This window comes from Notolepis coatsorum (assembly GCF_963971535.1).
Source record: "Notolepis coatsorum genome assembly, chromosome: 8".
NCBI lineage: Eukaryota > Metazoa > Chordata > Actinopteri > Aulopiformes > Paralepididae > Notolepis > Notolepis coatsorum.
This window is the reverse complement of record NC_140172.1, coordinates 42,669,122-42,693,204: the sequence shown is the minus strand read 5'-3', so window position 1 is coordinate 42,693,204 and position 24,083 is coordinate 42,669,122. Positions and strand designations below refer to the sequence as shown.

Here is a 24,083-nt window from a genome sequence, read left to right as displayed (position 1 = left end):
GGGCAGAAGAAGACCAACAAGTTATTTGTTTTGAGCGTCTGAATGAATGGCTGCGGGCGGCCATTTTGGATAATCATGCCGTATTATTGCCGGTACACACATTACAAAAACATGTGTAAAACACTAATTTATCATGGGATTGTTATCAACGTTGGACCTGTACTAGATAAGACTTCAGGCTATGGAACCGTTATGTTTTCCAGCTCCTACCTCTCAGCTGGAACTCAAAAACAGGCATCTGGCAACAAAAACAAAACTTTTATTTCAGTGTGTTCAAACCTCTGTAACTCTATTACATTAGCACTCAGAATGTTTCCTTTCAAAAGAGACCACATGCTATAAGTGGTTCAAGAATAAATTGCAAATTACTTTGGGTATGCAATAGTCAGGCGTGTTATGCAAAACTAGCCCCATTTTTTGACTGATGGATAAGAGGTTAATATATGTCTATTGTAATTAAACAGGTCTCTCATGAAAAGGAGATCTGGGTCTCATAGTGCTTACCTGTATAAATAATGGCCAAATAAACACTACACCCAGGACTACCCAGAGTTGTTCCACTGAAGACTGAAACCCCCTTTTAAAATAACTAGTGCAAACCTCCAGCCCTCGTGTTCTTGTGTACACCGGACTATGCTCTTCATATCCCTTTATCCATCTTAAGGTCCTTAGCTCTCGTTGGCCCTTTGCACTTTTTCAGTTGCTGAGCTACATGTAAGGATTGTGTTAATGGAATGCTACTTTCATACAATATACAACACTATACCTAGAAATGTAGCTGCAAGCAGTAAATAAACTGCCTAGCACCGTCTGACACCTTAACTCATTCCCTGCCAACAACAATTTTATACGTGTTTCTCCGCCAATCGTTGAACGCCAACCACGTATATATACGTTATTTGATCATTATTTATTTTATTCGCTATTTCCAATCGTTATCCATCCAGGGAGCCTGTGTAACTATAGGGAATGAGTCTGAGATCGCAAAAGTCCAATACCGCGGCCAATGTTGCACTCCCTTTGAGACTCTGTGTATGGGGCTGTGTGTCGATGAAATTCCTCCGGGCGGACTTTTCTAGTAACCTGGACCGAGGGCTTCACCCAATCGCATTGGATAGTTTTCGGGACCCCGGATTCATTATGCTGTGGTGGGTTATGTCGTGGCCCAAATGGACATACGATCTACCAGATGGCAATCAAATAATTGGAATATTCTTTTTGGAATCTCACCGGCCACAGGTAAGAGCAATTTAACGTCAATTTCAGCTTGATTGTGCCTTGTTTTCATAGCCATCACCCTGATCAGCGTATGCTGTTGTACTAACGAATGCCGTTATTGACAATCAATTAATCAGAAACGACCCGCCCCCCTTTCATGCATTCATGATGGAACATAATATACCGATCATATGCATTTGAATTTTTTATTGTGTATAGGGACGAAATGACAATGGATTAAGTATAATATGTGTCGCAGCCTATTACTAGCCTCCCAGGAATTACCCTAAACCGCTCTAAAACCATACTTATATTCACCACGGCAGGGTTCGAAATTAACGGGGGCTTGGGGCATTATGCCCTTGAAAATGGACAAAATGCCCTCGAAAATCAGTTAAGGGGGGCTCAAAATGCCCCCGACAGTTTACTAATTATATATATATATTTATCCGGTAATGGAGCGTCTGTGTATCGTACGGTTCAGATGACGCGCAAATAAAAAAAATCATTTGGCGGAGCCGGGAGAGGTGGCTGGCTGCAGACAGCAGCAGCAGCAGCACTGCAGCCAGGTGCTAGTCAGTTTGTGTAAAAATGGCAAGCACAATATAAATCAATCTTCATTACGACTTTAAAAACATAGCCATTAACATTACATAGGCCTACACACATCTTGCCATAGCGTTAGCAGTTTGTACAAAACAACGCACGTTTTAACTATGGTAGCACTAGCCCCAGCTAATACAGTCAACGCTAGCAGAGGAGGAAATGGGAGTCTGAGAGGCGGAGTGTTTAAAGACAATGATAGGCGTTTATTCAACATCCAAGAAGGCTAACATACAACTGTGTTTTACTAACTCCAACCGGGACTATTGCCGCTTTCGTGCTGCTTGTTGATGTTATGAACTCCTCCTAACGTTACCGGAGCTGAAGGTGCCACACTCTAAAATGTCCGTGGGGACCCGCGCCAACCCATAGATAGTTCCAACTCACCGAATGACGTAATCCACCACAGTTGCACTCAATATTTAAATAATGTTAGTCTAAATAAATGTAGACAGATACATAATAATTTCAAGCCGAAAACTAATCTTTCCATTAAGAACTGGCAATCAGGGAATTTAAACATGGTTGACATTGTTTTTTTGTGTTTATATTAAAGAAAGGAAAGTCTAGTGCTGGCTGAGCATTATTGTTTGTTTGCACTAAGTTAATACTTTGACAAATGTAGCCTATATTTTTCAGTCAGTTCGGTCTTTGTGTGCCAAACATTATTTAAGGCTGTAAACACTGTAACACTGTAAACCTTTAAATTTTTTTTAATAAATGAGAAACATGTTTAGATTTGAGTGTTAAATTCTTTTTTAATAAAAATTAACGTATATTGAACCGAACCGAAAATAGTGACCCCAAAACCATGATACGAACCGAACCGTCCATTTTGTGAACCGTCCCACCCCTACCGTTTATCATAAAAATTCAGTGCCCCCGAAATACAAAAAAAGCCCCCGAAAATCAATTATGGGGGGCAAAAAAAGCCCTTGAAAAAAAATGTTAATTTCTAACCCTGCACCACGGTATAAAACGGGAATGTATGGATGGAAAAATTATTCCTTTTTCACATCTTGAACGATAGATACTCGATGTCAAATGGGCCATAGTATTGCATCCATAGCTATAATATATATATATATATAGTTATAGCCCTGCAAACAAGGTGAGCGACTCCATTGGTTTAATGCGTGGCAGCACATAGCCATATCCCGTTCCCAGCGTGGCAGAGAAAGAGTTAAGGAACGACCGTTCTTAACGGGTCCTTGAAATAAGTTTTGTTGACCGTGAGGAGACGCATATCTGGGCTCAACGTTCACGACTGTACAACAAACGAGATGGCTATTCATGTTTTGAAAATGGCAAGAGGTCTGAGCTATATGGTTCAAACATTGTGTTTTTATACTCCCAGCAAGCAGTATAATTTCATATCCAACCAATGACATTGGTATTGTTATGATGTACTATATGCATCCATCCATCATTCTATTAGCAGAAGACTTAAAAGTGCCCTCATTCAGCCCCCATTGGTGGATTCAAATGACATTTAGGCGTGAATGCATCAAATAGATGTTCACTAAGTTTCAGTGACTGTAAAAAACTCATCTTGAGTCATAAGCCATTATATGGATTGTCATGCATACCTGTACCAATCACAACTAAACTTAAATCCAACCAAGCAACCAACCGAGCAACCAACCGAGCAAGCAACCAACCCACAGAGCACAGTGGTTATAGAATTTAACTAATAATTGGCCCAAGAGCATCAGATATCATAACATTTGGTCAACCAGATTCAGAGCTATACGTAAATGTTTGACAACTGTGACATCCCCTAATAGGTCAGTTTTGGCACATTTGTTGGTGCCTATTGGCCCATTGTCAAGTTAAATGTTCTAATTCATGATCACAGGTTAACATATCGACCATATCGAGTGTACCTGTATATAACACTATGCACTGAGAAAACAGAAAGCTGTCAGTCTACCTGTATATAACACAAGGTGATGTGGACATGTTCAGAGTCTACCTGTATATAACACAAGGTGCTGAGGACATGTTCAGAGTCTACCTGTATATAACAAGGTGCTGAAGACATGTTCATGGAGTGTACCTGTATATAACGCAAGGCGCTGCGGAGGACACTCAAATTGGAGGTCTTTTTCTCATCCACATTTGGAACATTCTTCTTCAGTGTCTCAAAACATTCCTTCAGGTGCGCTCGTCTGGGGGGAGAGAGAGATGGGGAGGGTTAGCATATTCATAGTATTCAATAGACCTTTTTTCACAGCAGACATTTTGACATTTCATAGATGGATAAACATGGCTGTAAGTTACTAATAACATTAATAATGGATCCATTACAATTCGACGTGCTGGTGAGACATTGTGAGCCTGCATGCACAATACCCAGCCCTGGCACTGGAACGCCTAAATGGAGCTGACCCAATATTAAAAAGGTGGATGAAACTGTCTCCACCCGTTGAGAAATGTTGAAAAAAAGCTACCTTTTTTTTAAGGGTGGAACGAGTCACAGTGGGGGGTGAGCGTGGGTGTAGTAACATCACTGAATCTGTTAGTTTAGTGTTTCGTATGCCTTTAAGGTTATTAGTTAGTTTAGTTTCATATGGCTTTAAGGTTATTAGTTAGTTTAGTGTTTCTTATGCCTTTAAGGTTATTAGTTCGTTTAGTGTTTCGTATGCCTTTAAGGTTATTAGTTAGTTTAGTGTTTCTTATGCCTACCTCTTAACAGGTGGGGGGACGTATACGTCCTGACGTGCCCGTGCGCAGGATGCACGAAAGTGACGGCACTTTGCGAGCATCTAGCGGCTCGGGCTGCATTTTTTGCAGAACATATAAATGAATGTTCAAAAGTTCTATTTGTTGCCGTTCGAACGCCACCTCACTCGACCAAATCCGTGCCTCGGTTCTTGAGTTACATGACGATATGTCAGGCGAGCCTCTTTTTACGCACCGTGCGTCAGATGACCACCCCGGACTCCCGACGCTCCAGAACTGCCAATCATCCGCTGATGGTGAGAATGATTGGTCAGCGTTGTAGCCAATGAGTGTACCTTTCCAATGATACCGTACGGTTATATCTATAACCATAGTTATATGAGTATAGCGGACGCTCTGCGTCCTTCTGAAACACATCCTTACGCCAGTATAATACTGAATAAAATCTCCACATGCACCTTTATACACCCATTCACCTGGCCACACCCCCATCCGCTCCTCTACATAAGCAGGGGTGTGGCCATACTATCAGCTCCTTCCCAAGCCTTTCACCACCAGGGCGAAGACCACGGGGTCCTCAGTGAGTCCGACGCAGAGCGTCCGCTATACTCATATAACTATGGTTATAGATAGGGCGGCTACGTGGCGTAGTGGGCAAGGCGCTCGCCACGAAATCTGGAGACGCTGGGCTCCACATTTGCTTTCAGTTTAGCTGGTCGTCCGTACTAATACACATTGGCCGTATTAGGGGGTGGGAAACTGATGGGTGGGGATCGGGCGTTGTGGACAGCGACTCCTACAGGTCGGTTGGTGCGCCTGCGCAGTGGAATCAGGAAGTGTCGGGGGCAGCGTGAGCCTCCCACGCGTTACTCCTCGCCACTAAGAGATCGAGTTGCGCAGGTGAAAAGATGCGACTGCTGTTACCTCAAGTACCGGAGGGGACTTGTGCTATGTATGACTTAGTCCACATTGCAGCCGGCTTGTGGGAGGCAAGAAACAGCGTTCGTGACAGGGGAGGGTTGAATTGGATGATACGAAATTGGGATGGGAGAAAATATAGAAAAATGGGAGAAAAAGTGGATCAAAAAAAAATAACTATGGTTATAGATATAACGTACGTTATAGATCGTATAGCTACCGCTCTGCGTCCTTCTGGAACACAGGAGCTGAGCAGAGCGGAAGCTCGACAAATGTACCCGCTGAGGCCCCCCACAACCATCAGAACCGGGGAGGACCCAAGCCCCCGGACCCCCCTAGTGGAGGACGGGAGGGAATCGGATCCGACTGTGCGAAGAGGGGTTTAGCAACTCAAACGCACAGGGTGAGCAGACCGTGGGACTTACCTTCCCACAGAAGAACCCACGACTACACAAACGCGCAACCCACATGCCACTAGGGAACGAACGGGAAGAAATAAAAACCCTGTTACAACCCCTAACATCACGGGGTCAAGGGCAAAAACCCAACCCTGTGGCAAGGCCGTAGCAGCGGAGCGCGAAGGAGGACCCAGCCCCAGGAAGGGACTGGACCCCCCCCGGAAAAGGGGGCCTGGTGAAGCCAACGACGCCGCAGCATCAAGACCCCACCAGGCGGTCACTAGTGACACCACCCCCCACATCGCCAGCGTATTTGGACAGGGCCCATCCAAGAGCAGGCCCTTCCCCCCACAGCACGCCGCCCCGAAGCACTCAAGAGGCTACACCCACAGCGGGACCAGGCAGCGCACCGGGGAGACAACCCTCAAAGAGGGCGATCCCTCAATCCAGGCAACAGGCCACTCGACCTGAGCCTGGAGCACTGCGGACTAGACAGGCGCCAAAGGGGTCTGCTGAAAACAGCACCCCGGCGGAAGGTGCGTATGCTGGTATGCCTCCACAAAAAAAAACCCGACCCTCTAGAGGGGCCGAGGCAGAGAAGGCTGACATGATTGGCTGACGTCATGAAAAGGTGCGGGGGCACACTACAGAAAAGTAAGTTGTTACGTGAGTTTTTCTACAACTCAAGACCTGTTACTCTATATTTCATTAGCACTAAAAGTGAATCTTCTTTATTTTATCAGAAACTTCAGAATGTCATCTTTCAAAAGAGACCAGGCTCATGCATGTGCTATAAGTATAAAGTATAGTATTTTGGTTTGCAAAGTGGTTTGCAGTCCTCAAGTTCAAGTTTAAAAAAGGCCACTTTTGGGGGCGCCAGTTAAGAGGTTAAGGTTATTAGTTAGTTTAGCGTTTCATATGCCTTTACGGTTATTATTTAGTTTAGTGTTTCGTATGCCTTTACGGTTATTAGTTAGTTTAGTGTTTCGTATGCCTTTAAGGTTATTAGTTAGTTTAGCGTTTCTTATGCCTTTATTAGTTAGTTTAGCCTTTCATATGCCTTTACGGTTATTAGTTAGTTTAGTGTTTCGTATGCCTTTAAGGTTATTAGCTAGTTTAGCGTTTCATATGCCTTTATGGTTATTAGTTAGTTTAGTGTTTCGTATGCCTTTAAGGTTATTAGTACAAATTAATTAACTGTAAAAAAGGCACATTTTAGTCGCAGATGAATGTAATCAAATAACGGACGTGATTCATCATTAAATTACAATGCCATCTTATTTGGGATTACACGTCATGAGAATGAGAATACTATGAATTACACCTTATGTAAACATAGGATGAGGTTGTTCTTATCTACCAGATGGATCTATTGTACTTTCGATTGTACTTTCCTCGGTTTAATCAGCTGAGTGTTAGCTGTGACTCATCATACAGACAGAACAACTCTTGACTAACCTGTTCTTTTCCAGTTTATTGTGCACCTCTCTGGTCCCGGCTCTGAAAGCAGAAGACAAACATTCTCTTACACCTTTTCAAAACTCTCTTCACAAAAATTTTATGAATTAGAAGTTAGTACAATGAGAGAATGTATAAGAATGACTATTCTAATCATAGCTTTCACTCTCTCCTCTGTTATATTCACACCTACAGTACAGAGAGTTATCACTTCTGGACTAAATCACATCTAACAACAAATATCTTCTCAGATGGAGGTTCCTGGAACAACAAAATCTTTCCAAACAGGGGTCCCTGACATAATTACGTATCTATTTGGGGGTCCTCAACACGAAAAGGTTTGAGAACCACTGTTCTACAGTACCTGACTCAGATAAGGTACCAGTATCAGAAACAATAGAGGAACGTCTACCATGTGTCACAATTCTCTCTCTCTCTCTCTCTCTAACTCACAAACACACACTGACCCTCCAGGCCGCCTCCTTCCATCCAGTCCCCTGTCGTCCACAGCCATCCCATTGGGCCGCGGCTGAGAGGTAGGCACAGCTTGCTGGGCGAGCAGTGCATGCTGGGTACTGTGCTGGCAGGGAGGGGTGCTGATTGGGTACGGGATATGAACCTGAGACTGCAATTGGCTCGGACTCCCACTGACCGGCGGCGAGTCCACCTCCACCTTTATCTGGGTGGTGCAGAGCAGGTGACAGGGGAACGCTTGCTGCTGTGACGGAGGGGGGGAGCCGGTCTTGACCGGCAGCGAGCCGTTGAGCATCGTTGCCGTGGCAGCGATCGGCATAGCAAGGGGGAGGGGCGGGACCGAAGGCGTTGCCGTGACAACCGGGACCATGGGGATGATGGTGACGGGCACTTGAGCGGGCGGGAGGGAGGCGGGGGGAGGAGGAGGGGCCGGGGAGGAGGGGTGGTGCTGATGCCACCGAGAGTCATCCCCCCAGGAGACATGGTTGGCTCTGATTGGCTGGGCCAACAATGAGGTCACAACCTCCACGCGACTCAGCGACTCCACCTCCCTGCTGATGAGCTCCTTGTCTTTGCGTTGCTCCTCCTCTGTGGAAGAACAGCAGAAAAGAATATTGAGAAGGATGTGCCAGGAACAGAACTGATGGAGGAAATGAAAGATTACAAGGAACTAGTGGTGGACCGATATGGGTTTTCAATAGCCGATAACGATATACATTTATTTTTTCTGTGCAACAATTTAATAACTAACAAATGAGACACAAAATGTCTGACTTTAAGATGTATTTAACACTAATGTCTGTCTAGATTGTCTCTGTTTGATAAGTAGACCTGCTCTCAGTCTCTGCAGTGCACTTATTTTAAAATTGTTCACTCATCTCACAGCTCATATCATCTACCAAGTGACTAATGTAATGTCAGAGGTGACAACAAGGTGATAGAGCGGAGATTCTGTCCCATGAATCCACTACTATCTGTCATTAAACACTGTGCCTAGTTAGCTTGGTGTATTGAATCCACTAATATCGGTCATTAAACACTGTGCCTAGTTAGCTTGGTGTATTGAAGCACAAACACACACAGAGGTAGATGGAAAAGCAAGCACACAAGTGCAACATGTGTCTGCAGACATTTTCTGTTTATCGGCCTCGGAATTGGTCGATGCCTGCCAATTAGATGCCGATTATCTCAAAATATCGGCCACATTAATTTGGCTATCGCTAAGAACAGGGGAAGATGTGTGAGCGGATGAGGGGAACGGAAATAGCTGTATATAAATATATATATACACTATATATATATATATTGTATATATATATATATACACATACAAATAATATATTTTTTAAAAGGATTATGATCAAAAACTAGAACTCTGTTTACACAATGTGGTTGTACTACACCAGAGGGAGAAAACCAACAGCTACTACTGCAAATGTGGATATGTGCATAGTGCACATGTAAACACTGACACACACACACACACACACACACACACACACACACACACACACACACACACACACACACACACACACACACACACACACACACACACACACACACACACACACACACACACACACACACACACACACACACACACACACACACACACACACACACACACACACACACACACACACACACACAATGTTATGTGAAGCAGGCAAACCAGAGGGAGACTTGTTGAGAGGGTGTGGTTGGTTGTCAAGGAGACACATGACACATGGTGCCATTAGAATTGGCACCATGACAACATATGGACAGCACATCACACGTACAGCTTGGCCACATCTCGTGTAAAATAGGTTGGATCATTTTTGGGAGGGATGGCACACTGTGTTAGGGCTGCTGTAATGGTCTTTTTCACACAAAGATGACAGAAAATAACACATATAGAATAAGATAAAAATGCAATATAAAAAATGAAATAATACATTGACTTAAAAGTCACATGTTCCGTTCACTTCACAGTTCACACCAGTGAGATGTAGAGGTTTTGACAGAAAATGTCGATTTTTACGGCATAGGCCTGAAGCATTGGTCTGTCCGCCTGTCTGCTCATTTCACTGACATGGGACTGCTAAGACAGTGATGATGACAATCATATTGAAGGATTTGAGGTGTTTGAAGCTATGGTTTGAATTGGTTTGACAACTAGGGTTGGGTACTGTTCACGTTTGAACTTGGGAATCGATACCGGTACCCGACGGTACCTTTTTCCGGTACTTTACTCTCTCTGTAATAACAAAAATGTAAAACTAAACTAACGTCTCAATTTCAACATTGTTATCACACCACACAAACGAAAACTGTTCCTACAACAATTTTTTTTATGTTGCATGATCATGTATAGGGTAAACGTCCTTATTAAGCCCACATACCATATAAGCCCACTTGCAACTTCTGAGTCTAATTGAAAAAAACGACATCATAATTTTGTGCTGTGAAATATTCCTTTTAATGAAGCTGCTTCTTACCTACATGCCAGTTATTTTTGTAAACCAATCAGATTAACTGACCTTGAGTTATTGAAGCACATGTGCCAGCTGAGCTGTGAAGAAGTTGCATAAAAACTTGGGTCCTGGGGGGATCCTCAAGAGAACACTTTTTCTACATTTCGACTCCTGTTTTTGGTAAGTACTCATTTGTAATAAAAATTAAGAGATTGATGTTTTGAATAAGACATGTTAGAATATTACTTGAAGTATTAACACATCGACTGCCAGTCAGCAGGGGGCACTGTGGGCCATCAGTGCCAGTGCTATGTTCAATGAGGAGAATGCTGTGTTTGCAGTGCTAAAAACTATATTAAATATTATAGCTATGGATCTAATAACGTTATCGATTGTCAGTGAGTTTCTTCCAGTCAACATGCAAAAAACAGATAGTTTTTTCATCGGGACATTTCCGTTTTATATTGTGGTGAGTATAGTTTGAGTGATTCTGAGTAATCCCAGGAAAAGACGCGAAAACAGCGTTTTTGTGTAATTCAATAAACACGTTGCCATTCCTCGCTTGGATCAACAATCAATCTGAAATCAACGCTAGATTATCGGTATTATCTTTCATCATGCACGCATGAAAGGTGGTTTGGAGTGGGGCGGCCATCCGTGCCGTGACCAACGGGACACAGCACACACAACAAAGACAGGCTTCAATCGCGGGAAAATAAATATCGGATCAACGCAAGATTGGTAATATATATAGGGATGCCCCCCGGACCCCGGTTTTAAACGGGAACCGGTACTATATTAGAAAATACCGGAGTATTTATAAGCTCTGACGTCCTCGGTACTGCTATCGATACTCTAGAGAAATTATTATTATTATTATTATTTAAAAGTTGCGAACGATCCTCTCTCTGTCTCTGCACGAGAAGCGAGCCGCAGCCAGCGAGTCTCCTCGCGAGTCGCTCGCTAGTGCTACACATAGACATACGGGTCCTACATACGGGTACTCCTTAATGAAAGTGTCCCCGACGCCCCGTGCTATAGCGCTCTGCACACAGACAGCAGCTCTGCATGCACTGAGTCGTGATCATGGCGGATAGAGCGAAGCGTTCTAAAGTATGGATATACTTTACAAGGGTCAATGCCGACAATGCACGTTGCCACAAGTGCAACAAAACATTTGCCAGTAAGGGTGGCAATACGAGCAAATCAATTTATCAAAACATCTGTTGGCAAAACATGATATTAGTGTGCAGAAATGCGCGTATTCGACTGCCTTGCGCGCAGTGTTCCATCTGCATCCACTGCAGCCGTAACCGTAAGCCAAGATACGGAGTTGCCTAGGCTAATAACGAATTATTACAAATAGGCTAATAAACAAAACAATTGTTTAGCTACAAATACTACAATCTAAACTTTTTATAGATCGTCAAGCTGAGGCGTCAGCCACTATGTCCCAGGCCATTGAGCCCAGGGCCACCACACGTCATCCTCCCTCTACCTCCCTCCACCACCCAAAGTCCTTTCTCCCTAGCAGCTAGAGGAAGGATGACAGAGGATAGGGTGAACGAGTGTCACAGTTCTGTTAGCATTTGTTGTTTATTATAAAAAGTCTATAATTCAGAGTCAGACACATTTAAAACATTGTTGCTGCTGTTGCTGAAGAAATTATATTAATTTATTATATTTATTTATAAAGTTATATAAAAGAACATTGCTGTTGCTGAAGAAATTATATTTATTTATAATACTTATTTATAAAGTTGTATTTATAAATAATAAAGCAATGTTGATTCTGTTCTTAATTAATTGTCTTTTTTTCTTGCAAAAAAAGAACCAAAAAGAACCGATAAGAGTATCGATAAAGTACCGAACCGTTAAGCAGTATCGATAAGAGTAGTAGTATCGATAAAATCCTAACGATACCCATCCCTAAATATATAGTCCTTACCTTGTCTCTGATGTACTGCAAAAAGAATAATCCAATTATCTGATCACCATTCCAGATATCCACAGCGATCCTGTCTCCGACATTATCCAGCATTGCACATGAACGGGCGGACGGGTCAGTTGTCTATGCCATCCCTATAAGCGCTTGTTTTGACGGAGTGTTTAGAACCCGCCACCCACGCTGCAGCTCGGCCGAGAAAACAAACCACACCACATCATTTCAAATGGAGTGCAATAGCGGCCGCAAGGCGTTAGGCGGCGCTATTGGCCGTCTGCGATCTCAGACACATTCAGGAGAGCATGCACAAGGTGCCCCGATGGATTATGAATGGCAATAGCTAATAAAAGAAATAACGAAACAGAAACGTAGATCTAAGTTTTTTGGCACTCAACGATCGGGCCACAGAAACTTAGATCTACGTGAACGGCACTGAAAGTGTTAATATTGTTTAAAAAAACAATTCCTCTAAATATGAGTTTTAGCATGCTATCTAACTGACCACATGGTGCTAGCATACAGTAGCTGCACATTTTTGTATGTAGTTTATATTATTATACAGTTAAATGGTCAATAAATGTGCATATTTATCTGAATCTTTTTTTTTTTTTTTTTATATATTCTTTTTTATACTTTATTGTGTCAATAAATCACTCTACATTTATAGTACACTTACACATATACATAGTCACACATAGATGTATGCATACATACCTGTACATACGTAAATACACATAAATGTACATACGTATATTGTAAATCTTGACACTTTTTTTTTATTTTCTTTTACCCATCACCCATACAAAAACAAAAACAGGGTGAGTACCAGTATAGATGTTACTGATCCTGGACTGGTAAACCTATCCATCCATCCATAGTATACATCCAATATCCATCCCTACTCGTCCCCACATACATATACAAATAAAAGTTAAAAGAATTAAAATTAAATAAAATAAAAAGGGAAAAAGGACTTGAATTTTCATTATAGGTGTAGGCCTATGGAATATTCCCCAACAATTGGGTAGTAGATCAAACTGTTACTACTCTAGTTTTTTGTTTCATGTTACTTAACTCCTCATTTCAACGCCTGATCTGTCTGTCGTCTAATACCTTTCCATAGTTTAAATAAACCCCATCTTTTTTCCAGCATATTTTTATTATTATTAATTTTGTAAGTTACCTTTTCCATACTATATATGTGTGTCCTCTACAGTTTCTAACCACTTGTTTACTTTGGGAGATTCAAGTTTTTTCCAAGCTCTTGTTAACACTTTGAGTGCCAGCCACGAGAAATCTCATTAGTTCATGCCATGCGTTGAGTGCCAAGGACGAGAAATCTCATTATTTAATCGTTATTTCTTTTATTAGTGATTTCCATTCATTTTTCATCAATCTAGCCTCACGTTACCATTGGGACTGGCTCTGAGCTAGAACAGGGAAAATACCGCCCCCTATCGTCTCCCGGATGGTAATGCACGCATTGGATTGGACTGAATGAAAATGCATGAAAAAAAAAATCCGGAATCCACATTTGACTTCTCAGACATGTAACCCGAGCCGATTGCAGTCATCGCCGACCCTCAGAACAGCGTGGAATATGTTTTGAGTACCCAGCGTTGGATCAATAAACACGATCGATATTTGGAATGGCGATCAGGAATTGGAATAATCTTTTTGCAGAACATCTGATGTGAGGTAAGGAATCTATTTTACCAGTCTTGGGGTAATCAGAGTTTTTTTCACATATATCTCAATGTGTCCCCTATCTGTGTATGTGTGTGTGTGTGTGCTGACCAGGAAATAGATAATCGATTTTTCAGCCCGCTTCTCTAGTGTGCATAAGTACACATATACTATCGATAATCTAGCGTTTATTTGAAAACGATTCATAAATAGGCCGAAAAATGATGTGTTTTGTGTATTCCACTAAAGGGCGTTTCTCACAGAATCTTTTTTATTTTCTGGACATTTCCAAAAACGAGCGTTTTTCAAAATGGTATAAAACGGAAATGTACAGATGAAAAAACAATCCGTTTCGTACATGTTGACTGCAAGCAAGTCATTGATAAGCGACGGGCGTATTAGACACATAGCCATAATATAGAAATAGAAGAATAAAAAAGGTATAATTCTTCTTTTTGTAGGTTTTTGTACAGTATATCTTGTTTTTCTAGATAACCCACTTTCTCGAACATCTGTTCCATTATATGTAAAATATCTGACCAGTAGATTTGTATTTTTCTACATGTGAAGAATATATGTGTATGGTCCGCATTATTCTCCCCACATTCCCTCCAGCAACTAGGATTATTTTGTGTGAATTTGGATATATTCTATGGTGTTCTAAATCTAAAGTACCTCATATTTATTTTCCAAGCATACTCCTGTCAAAAGGGTGATTTTATGTAATGAAAGATATTTAAAACTTTGATTCCACTCATTATCTGGTATATTTGTTTTCAGTTCCTTCTCCCATTTATTTTTAATATAACTTAAATCTTCAAGTTTGTTTTCTTGAAGTATTCTGTAGATTTGTCCAGTTGTGTTTTTTTTTGAGGTTATGGCTTTGGTGAGTCTTTATCATGTATTTCAGAAGGGGATGGAGATCTTCAAGAGTTTTAATTTGGACTTTTTCTCTCAAGTAGCTTCTTACTTGCAGGTAGGGCTGGGCGATATGACGATATTATATAAATATCAGGTACAGTTCATTAACGATACACTTTTTAAACGTATTGTGGATATTGTGATGTTTTGCCCTCGCGTTAGAGGCCGCCATGGCTGAGATGAGACTTCCAGTTCCAATCGCAGTGCTAAATGCTTTCCTCTCCCTCTCGCCTCTCCCTCTTGCATAAAAAAAGTCAGTCACACACACACTTGCCCAAATTACGTCATCTACACGCACATACACGCACGCAAGCGCACACACCTAGCCAGAGACAGAGAGGCGGTGGCTCGGTGCCACAAGATGAGTGACCGAGGCAAAAACGAAAGCGAGGACTCCGTAGAATTAATTCCAAAAAAGGGTTCTACATCAGTGATATGGACCTGGTTCGGCTACACGCGAACATACGTGAGTCAAAGCACCATTCTGTGCAAACTTCGTAAAGCTAAAGTCAGGGCAACGGGAGGAAACACTACCAATATGCCGAAAGCATTAAGTTGCGCGGTAGCCCTACAACCTCGAGTGTTTTAAAACCACAGCCAAAACAGACGACGCTAACTACATAATTTGCCAGCAGCAGCATCCCTTATGACAAGAACAGCAAGCGATGGAGGGAGATCACACATGCGGTAACGTTCGACATAGGAAAGGACATGGTTCCATTGACAACCGTGGAAAAGACAGCGGAGCCAACGTTGTCAAAGCCTTGGCTTTGAACAAGTGGACTCGACTCCAGTGTTTTGGGCACAGGCTTCACCTGGCCATTGGTAAGTGGAATAGTTCATATAAATGTATGCAAAAGCATTCGATTACCAGTTATAAGCTACTAGTTTGTAGATTTACATAAAAAATATCAGTATTTATATCTAATGTAACAATTAAAGAAATTAGTCGTCATGTGCGAGTGTGGTCGTTCATTTATTTTTAAACAGTCAAACGTTTTTTAATAAGATAAGTACTATATGCCCTCTCAGTTATATTTACCCTACAATAAATAGTTACAATATATAATCTAATAATCCAATAATCTAAATCTAATATATAATATAAAAATGCTAAATGCATGAGTCTTTTGTCTTTAATGTTAGCTTGCAAACTCAAATACTGTCTTGGTAAGCCTCATAATGAATTGTTTGGGGAAAAAAGGAAAAACATCGTGATGTGTATCGTGATATCATATTTAGGCCACATCGCCCAGCCCTACTTGCAGGTATCGATCAGTGCATGTGAGCGGATCGGAGCGTGAGCGGCGCGGGGCGCGGAGCGGCCGGTTTTGACGTGAGCGAGGAGTGGGTTTTAAAATGAGTCGGCGCGACGTCCGGAGCGAGAGTTCTCCTCCGCTCCAATCCACTCCAGGCCGCTCACAGTGGTTTAACACTGATGTAATATATACATGCAGTACAATGCCAAAGCAACAGATGGCGATGTACAAACATGAAGGCCATTTTCAACCAATGAGAAGGGTGAACCTGTGATAGGCTGTTCGTTCAGGCTTTGTCACTGTAGAGACGCCCACACTCACTCCAGTTAGAAAAAGTATATCGACGCCATTGTTGTTGACGTTAGCTTACATGCTAACGTTAATGGCAGCGACCATAGCATTGTGGCTCGGCTAGCCTATCATCGCTTAATAGAGATAGTGAATGGATAAACAACGTTATTTAACATTGCAGAATGGCTACAATTACAATGCGGCTCAATACAAACAATTGTTAAGGGGCCCAGGGGGTGTAGACTGTTGTAGTTTGAGCTCATTTACACCATGCTCCAAAAAAAGAAGAAAAAAAACTGCCGAGCGATCTGGCGCGGGGAGCGGGGAGCGCTCGATTCAAGGTGAGCGGGGAGCGAGCGGAGAGCGACTTGGGGGCGGGGTCAACATGAGTGATTAGCGGAGCGGACCAAGCTTTAAAGAGCGAAGAGCGGATTTCTCGGCCGCGCCGATCCGCTCACGTGGTCTGGTATCGATGGAAATGATTACTTGAACAGGCATATTTGTTAGCTATATATATATATATATATATATATTTTTTTTTTATCCACTTTTTCTCCTATTTTTCTGTATTTTTCCTCCCATCCCAATTTAGTCGTTATGCCAATTCCCCCCTCCCCTTCCTGGTCATTGTGCGCAATTTCCCCCCACTTGCCGGTCTAGGGAGCCCTGAAGTCTATCAGATGCTTCCTCCGATACATAGGAGACAGCCAGCAGCCTCTTTTCACCTGGCAGCGAGGGCTCTCATTGGTGAAGTGTAACACGTGGGAGGGTCACACTACCTTCACCAGCTCCCTCCCTCGCTGTGCAGGTGCCCCGACCGGCATGTAGGAGTCGCTGCCCACAATGATCAGAACACCACCCACCGGCTTCCCTCCCGCTGACACTGCCAATTGTGTCAGTATGACGACCGGCCAAGCCGGAGGCACCGCTGACAGCCGGATTCGATACCAGTGTCTCTGCGGTGATAGACAGACGCTTAGGCCATGGTTACACTGGGGTAAAACAGCAACGTTCTATTTTCGAATGATTACGTTTGCATGTCCAAGTTAAAAAGAAACGCAGTTTTGGCAGGAAAACGCGTTTTCCTAGTGGCAACACTCAAAGGGTGTTTTCGTTTTGTAAACTCGCCGAAACTCGCCGACAATGGTGCCATGTAATTTGCGCGAGCCGGATACGGAGCCGTTCTGCCCAATGCCCATGCACAGTAGAGACCTGCACGGTTATTTCCAGTGTTTACAGCAGAGCTGTCCCAAGTAGCTGCGGCTACCAACGTGTTGTCAAGTTATTGTTATAAGGAACCCAGTACTCCAAACTACAACAGTCTGCATTCCCTTAACAATTGTTTGTATTGAGCCGTATTGTACCCATTCTGCAATCTGTTAAATAACGTTTACATCCATTTATTCTGCTAGCATTAACGTTACTACGCTGCTAGCCACAATGCTATACTGTTATAATGGCATATCCTATTATCTTTTTGTGAGACTAAACTCCGCTCTTGGTGGTCAATTGTGTTGATGTTAGTTTTGTTTCATCAACAAATCATCAACAAATGAGGCAGAACACACAGTGAATGTATCCGTTTTTGTTTATTGCACTTTATTTCTTGCTGAAAAATAAATGCTATGTAGCTAAATGGCTCATGCGAGGTATAAAGATGGTGGCTTTTCTGAAATTTTGAGCAGGATGTGGAGTGACTCGTTCAACCTTTCTGATTGGTTGAAAATGGCCTTCATGTTTGAACTACATCGCCACTTACTGCTTTGGCATTGTACTACATGTATATACATCACTCGGTGGTCAGGAGACAAAACTATGTCTAACTTGCCTGCCATTACGTAGCGTTCTGAAAAACTAAACTAAACAAATTTATGCAAATGACATGTCGTCAGCTTGTGACTGCAACTTGTTCCTGTTTGCGGACGACTCAGCCCTGCTGGTCTCTGACAAGAACAAGTTACAGGTTGAAAAAACCCTCAGCTCGGAACTAGGCAGAATCTGCATATGGCTCGCTGATAACAAACTATCATTTACACATGGGCAAAACAGAGTCCATTCTCTTCGGTTCAAATAACAAACTCAGCAAGACCGACGGCTTCTCAGTTACAGTGGGTGACAATATTGTCACAAGGAAAGATGAAATTACCTACCTGGGTTCCATCCTAGAGGCTAATCTCTCCTGTGACAAAATGGCATCCAATGTAATAAAAAAAGTCAACCAACAAACTCGATTCTTGTACCGGATCTCCTCTCTGGTAAACAAGAATACCCTGAAGACTCTGGCAGGAGCACTCATTCAGGGGTACTACGACTATGCTTGCACCTCATGGTACCAAAGCACCTCAAAGGCGCTAAAAACAAATTACAAACATCTCAAAACAAACTGGTCAGACTACTGCTTGACCTTACTCCTAGAACCCACCTCACCCCTGCCCACTTTGACAACCTAGGATGGCTTAGAGTAGACGACAGAGTACAGCAACTTGCAATGGGCCTGGTCTACAAGATACACTACACGACCAAGGTACCCATGTACATGTCAAAATACTTCCCAAAGGTCAGTGAATACCACGATCACAACACCAGAGGGAGCTCCACAAATCATGTTAAACCCAGATTCGGCTCAAATAAGGGACTAAACACGTTTCGCAATTATGCCACATCAATGTGGAACGCCCTACCCAAAGCTGTAAAGGAATGTGGATCACTACCCACTTTCAAAACCTCTCTCAAGGGACACCTACGGGAGACTGCAATTCAACACTGGCCCCTGTAAATATCCTAACCCAACCCCCTCCAATGTACAGTCATTTACCTAGTATGGTTTTGTCAATAGTCCAATGTACAATTTTGTTTGTTTGTACAGTGTCTCCTCCCCCCCCCCCCCCCCCTCAATGTACAGTTTTGCTTGTTTATACAGTGTGCCCCCCCCCCCAACCACCTCCAATGTAAATTACCCAGTATGGTTGTCAATATCCCAATGTACCCAACCCCCCCCACCCAACCTCCTCCAATGTACAGTGTCTACGTCAAATGTATATACTCCCTTTTCTTGACTCCTTCTGTATCACAAACAGTACTGTATTTGCAAATCTGGTATGTCATAAATGTATAGATGTAGCAGTACTGACTATCTGTATGTCATGTATGTCATATATGTCCTGATGAATTGAAAATGGGGGACCCTGATGTAAACAAGACGAAAGTCTTTCTCTGGTCTGCATCCCCTTAACAATTGTGTGTATTGAGCTGTACTGTATTGTACCCATTCTGCAATCTGTTAATAAAGTTTTCAATCAATCAATCAATCAAACTGAAAACTTAAACTGGCCCTAGTGTAAACCGCAACCTTAGTCCGCTGCGCTACCCGGCCGCCCTATCTGAATCTTTTTGTAAATTAACATTTTGATCAGGTGGGCTTAAATGGGACACTAGCAACAAATCTGAACTGTTTGGGTGGATGTAAATGGGCATAGTTAATTACTTATCTGCATGATACATTTTTACTTTTCATGTTGTGTTAGTGCACCATATATAGATTTATCTCATATCATTGTTTTTTACATGTCATGTATGTAAAATGAAATATTCTGTCTTTTGTCCATTAAATCACTGGTGTTCCCTTTAAGCCCATGCACCTGTTCCTTTTAGGCCCAGTTGACTGTGTCTCAATGGGGATGTTCTCCCTTGTGACATTTTAACCCTTTTCCCTTTTAATCTTGTCCTCACCTGATAAATTCAGATCCATAATTCAGATAATGAATACCAATATTCAGTGATAATGCCAGGTCCATTCATTCTGAATAGGCCCATATATCCTATCCTAACATTAGCAATAGCCTAATGTGTTCATCTTAACTTTTCAGAGCAGATGATTAAAACCTATTATGAGTAGGGATGGGAATCGAGAATCGGAATCGATTGGGAACCGGTTCCTAATTGTCAGATTCCTGGAATCGCATGCCTCTGTGACTATCGATTCCTCTTATCGATGCCATGTTTTTCTGACAGTTGCGCATTAAAAAACAATAACGTTAGCGCCATGCATGCAGCCATAGCAGACTATTTGATTCCTTGACTAGGAAAACCTAAAGGTCTCGATATTGGGACCGTTTTGTGTGTGCAGTGAAAACTGAAAGTGCTTTGCATCCTAGTCATTAATTTACATGGTAAAGTAACGTTAGCCGCTAGCTAGCTAAATAGTCATGCTCATTGCAGAGAGAGACAGAGAGAGAACACTGAGCTGGCCTTTATTTATACAGGTAGGTTATTGCTAACAAATTCTATTTTGCAATAACGACCTGTTGAATGCAACTACAGTTCAATAGATTAAATTAGTTCTCAAATACATTATTTTATTTAAGTGTATACCGTAATTCTCGCACTATAAGCCGCACCTGAATATAAGCCGCAGCAGCTAAATTGAATGATGTGTACATATATAAGCCGCACTGGACTATAAGCCGCAGGTGTTTTAATGTTTAATTACCATATGTAAGGGTTCGTGCACAGAGGGGATTGTCTGGAAAGAGATGGCTGTTTGAGGAAGCTCCCATTTATTAACATTTTTGTTTAAACAGGAACGATAGCCAGTTAGCCAGTTAGCCATCGCCGGGTATAGTAGGTACCAACGTTAGCTCACATAACGATAGCCAGTTAGCCAGCGCCGGGTACAGTAGGTACCAACTTTAGCTCACATAACGATAGCCAGTTAGCCAGCGCCGGGTACAGTAGGTACCAATGTTAGCTCACATAACGATAGCCAGTTAGCCAGCGCCGGGTACAGTAGGTACCAACGTTAGCTCTCATAACGATAGCCAGTTAGCCAGCGCCGGGTACAGTAGGTACCAACGTTAGCTCTCATAACGATAGCCAGTTAGCCAGCGCCGGGTACAGTAGGTACCAACGTTAGCTCTCATAACGATAGCCAGTTAGCCAGCGCCGGGTACAGTAGGTACCAACGTTAGCTCTCATAACGATAGTCAGTTAGTAGAGATGTTCCGATACCATTTTTCCTTCCCGATCCGATTCCGATACCTAAGCTTTGGGTATCGGCCGATACCGATACTGATCCGATACCAGTGCATACATTAAAAAATAAAAAAATAAAAATATTATATAAAATTATATATATATTTTTTTCTTTTTTTTTTATACAGCTACTGTTTTATATATATATACTGTTTTTAGTAATAACTATAAAGTAATGGTATTTATTCAACAACAGGTGATTGTATAGATTAGTATTAGTATCATTAATTGACAACTATGTCAATAAGTTCACCCACGGAATGGTTGTTGGGACATTGATTCCGTACGGACGTTATACGTTGTTGCACTCCAGAAGGCTCCGGTAACTTCAGTTAGCTAGTAGAGGCTCTCTTGTGATTTTTAATGCACAATAAATATTCAACGTTCTCTTTTGAGACTCCGCCTCAGACTCTTATCATTTGGCACTAAAAGCTAAACATTGTCACCGATATGGCTGTCCGCAACATGTCATTAATTGTGTGCGAGAGGTCGATCAGTTAGCCACATTAGCGTGAGCTAGGTTAGCGTTAGCTAACGTTAGATGGAAATACAAACAATGTAACGTTACTGATATAAAAGTGATTTACCTTCCAATACTCCTGTGCCAACTTGCTGTACTTTGCTTGCAGGTCTGCAGCCATTATTGCTGGATTATGAATAGCCCCAACTTTAGCCAAGGTAACGTTAAAGCTAAAACTAGCTTTCGGTTAGCGCTTCAGCTAATGCTAAATAACACCAGCAAGCGAACCCATCAGAGCTCCCCGTCAACACCCCTCTCTCGGGACGATGGCATTTATTAAGAAAGTATCTGCTGTTAAAATGACAAACAGCATTGACACTTTAATTCACGGTCGATTAAAAACACGTTTGTTTTATAATGCTCACTCAGCAGACCGCAGTGTTGTTGATAAATTACGACATATGGTATCGGAGGCTAGACTTTCGGCGTACTCGCCGATACCGATACCAGCATTTTAGGCAGTATCGGCGGCATTTCCGATACTGGTATTGGTATCGGAACAACTCTACCAGTTAGCCAGCGCCGGGTACAGTAGGTACCAACGTTAGCTCTCATAACGATAGCCAGTTAGCCAGCGCTAGCCAGCACCTGCGAAATCGAATGCCAAACTGATGATATCAGGAGCTATCAGTAGCTAGATAACATTAGACAACGCCTCATGTATTAATAAACTAAAGTGAATAGTTCGTTGACTGGGTCATTTTGTTTAATGCTTCAGTTATGTTGAAAGAGGAGCTCTGAGCTGCTCATGCACTCCTCTTGCCGTAATGGTTTGTTGACGTGGTTATGTGAAGCGGAGGAGGAGGGGCAAGGCGTGCACTGCTGCAGCAGATTTAGGAGTCTGATCTGACGGTCACTGAGGCAGTGCGCCAAGTTAGCTGTAAAAATCCATAGATTAGCCGTACCGTTATATAAGCCGCAGGGTCGAAAAATGGGAGGAAAAGTCGCGGCTTATAGTCCGAAAATTACGGAAGTTAATTTATTTTAAATTGTTTGTATTTTTCTGACATGGGGGCTCAACAATAAATGATAAATGACAATCAGAAATGTCAAGTTGCATGTTGCTATTCTAACCAGCTTAGTTCTGTTGCATTTCCAATTTATTTATTTAAAGTATAAATGTATCAGGAATCGATAAGGGAATCGATGAGAGAATCGGACCGATAAGCAGAATCGATAATGGAATCGTATCGATAAAATCTTATCAATTCCCATCCCTAATTATGAGGTTAAGCAGGCCTAGTTATGTGTTTAGCTATGTGATGATGTGTAATGTCCAAGACTAATAAAATAATGCTTTGTCATTCCTCATCCCTTCAGATCATTTGCCAGTGGGGCTGGGGCTTCACACGTACTGACTTGCTTGATCTCATTCAAGAATATGTAAATACAAGAGGCTTGAAACACCATTCAAGGATGGAAGACCCGACCGGAAGTGGTATGAACGAGGGCTGGGCGATATAACGATAACGATAATTATCGCGATATATTTTAATAATCGATATAAAATTAAATAAAATATCGGGGAAAAAATATCGCATTTCTTTTTTTTTTTTACCTGCAACAGGGCAGTTTTAAAACCAGAGACAGTGGACAGACTTGTCTTTCTTGCCTGCAACTTAAAGTAATGGCTTTGCTTGTCCAAATGACAATACTGACAAAATTGAGATTTATTTTTCTCTTGTCCATTTATTTTGTTTGCTTTCTAATTCAAAATAGTTTGAAACCGTCTGTACACAGTAGGCTATGTGTGCTAGCAGAGCTAGACTCCAGTCACGAGTCACGGTCCACCAAAAAAGCGCCAAAAGATAGAAAAGAAACGATAGGTTATGACTATAACCAAGTTCTGTTAATAGTGGTGACGCTCGGCGTCACTCATGCACTGTCCTCGCACACGTGAATAAAGACCACAATGTACCTTTATATCCCAATATTTGTCTGACCACACCCCTATCAGCTTACCTACATAAGCAGGGGTGGGGCCACATACTCCCCTCCTTCCCAAGCTTTCACCACAAGGCGAGATCAAGGGCTGCAGCGGCGTCGGACGCAGAGCGTCACCACTATTAACAGAACTTGGTTATAGTCATAACCTATCGTTCTGTATACATAGTGGCTCCGCTCGGCGTCACTCATGCACAAGGGAGGCCGAGCGGGAGCCACCGGCCGACAAATACACCCCGCTGAAGGCCCCCCACAACCATCAGAACAGGGAGG

General features: G+C 42.3%; 1 protein-coding gene across 1 annotated transcript in view; it reads right to left on the bottom strand.

Annotated features, from left to right (window-relative positions):
- Positions 1-24,083, bottom strand: part of mntb (MAX network transcriptional repressor b) — a 76,023-nt gene that overhangs the window by 22,529 nt on the left and 29,411 nt on the right. Inside the window, exons 2-4 of the mRNA XM_084320819.1 lie at positions 7,748-8,342; positions 7,281-7,322; positions 3,881-3,992 (exon numbers count right to left, since the gene is read on the bottom strand). Of these exons, the coding sequence (XP_084176945.1) occupies positions 3,881-3,992; positions 7,281-7,322; positions 7,748-8,342 (749 nt within the window). The remainder of the gene's footprint in view (positions 1-3,880; positions 3,993-7,280; positions 7,323-7,747; positions 8,343-24,083) is intronic.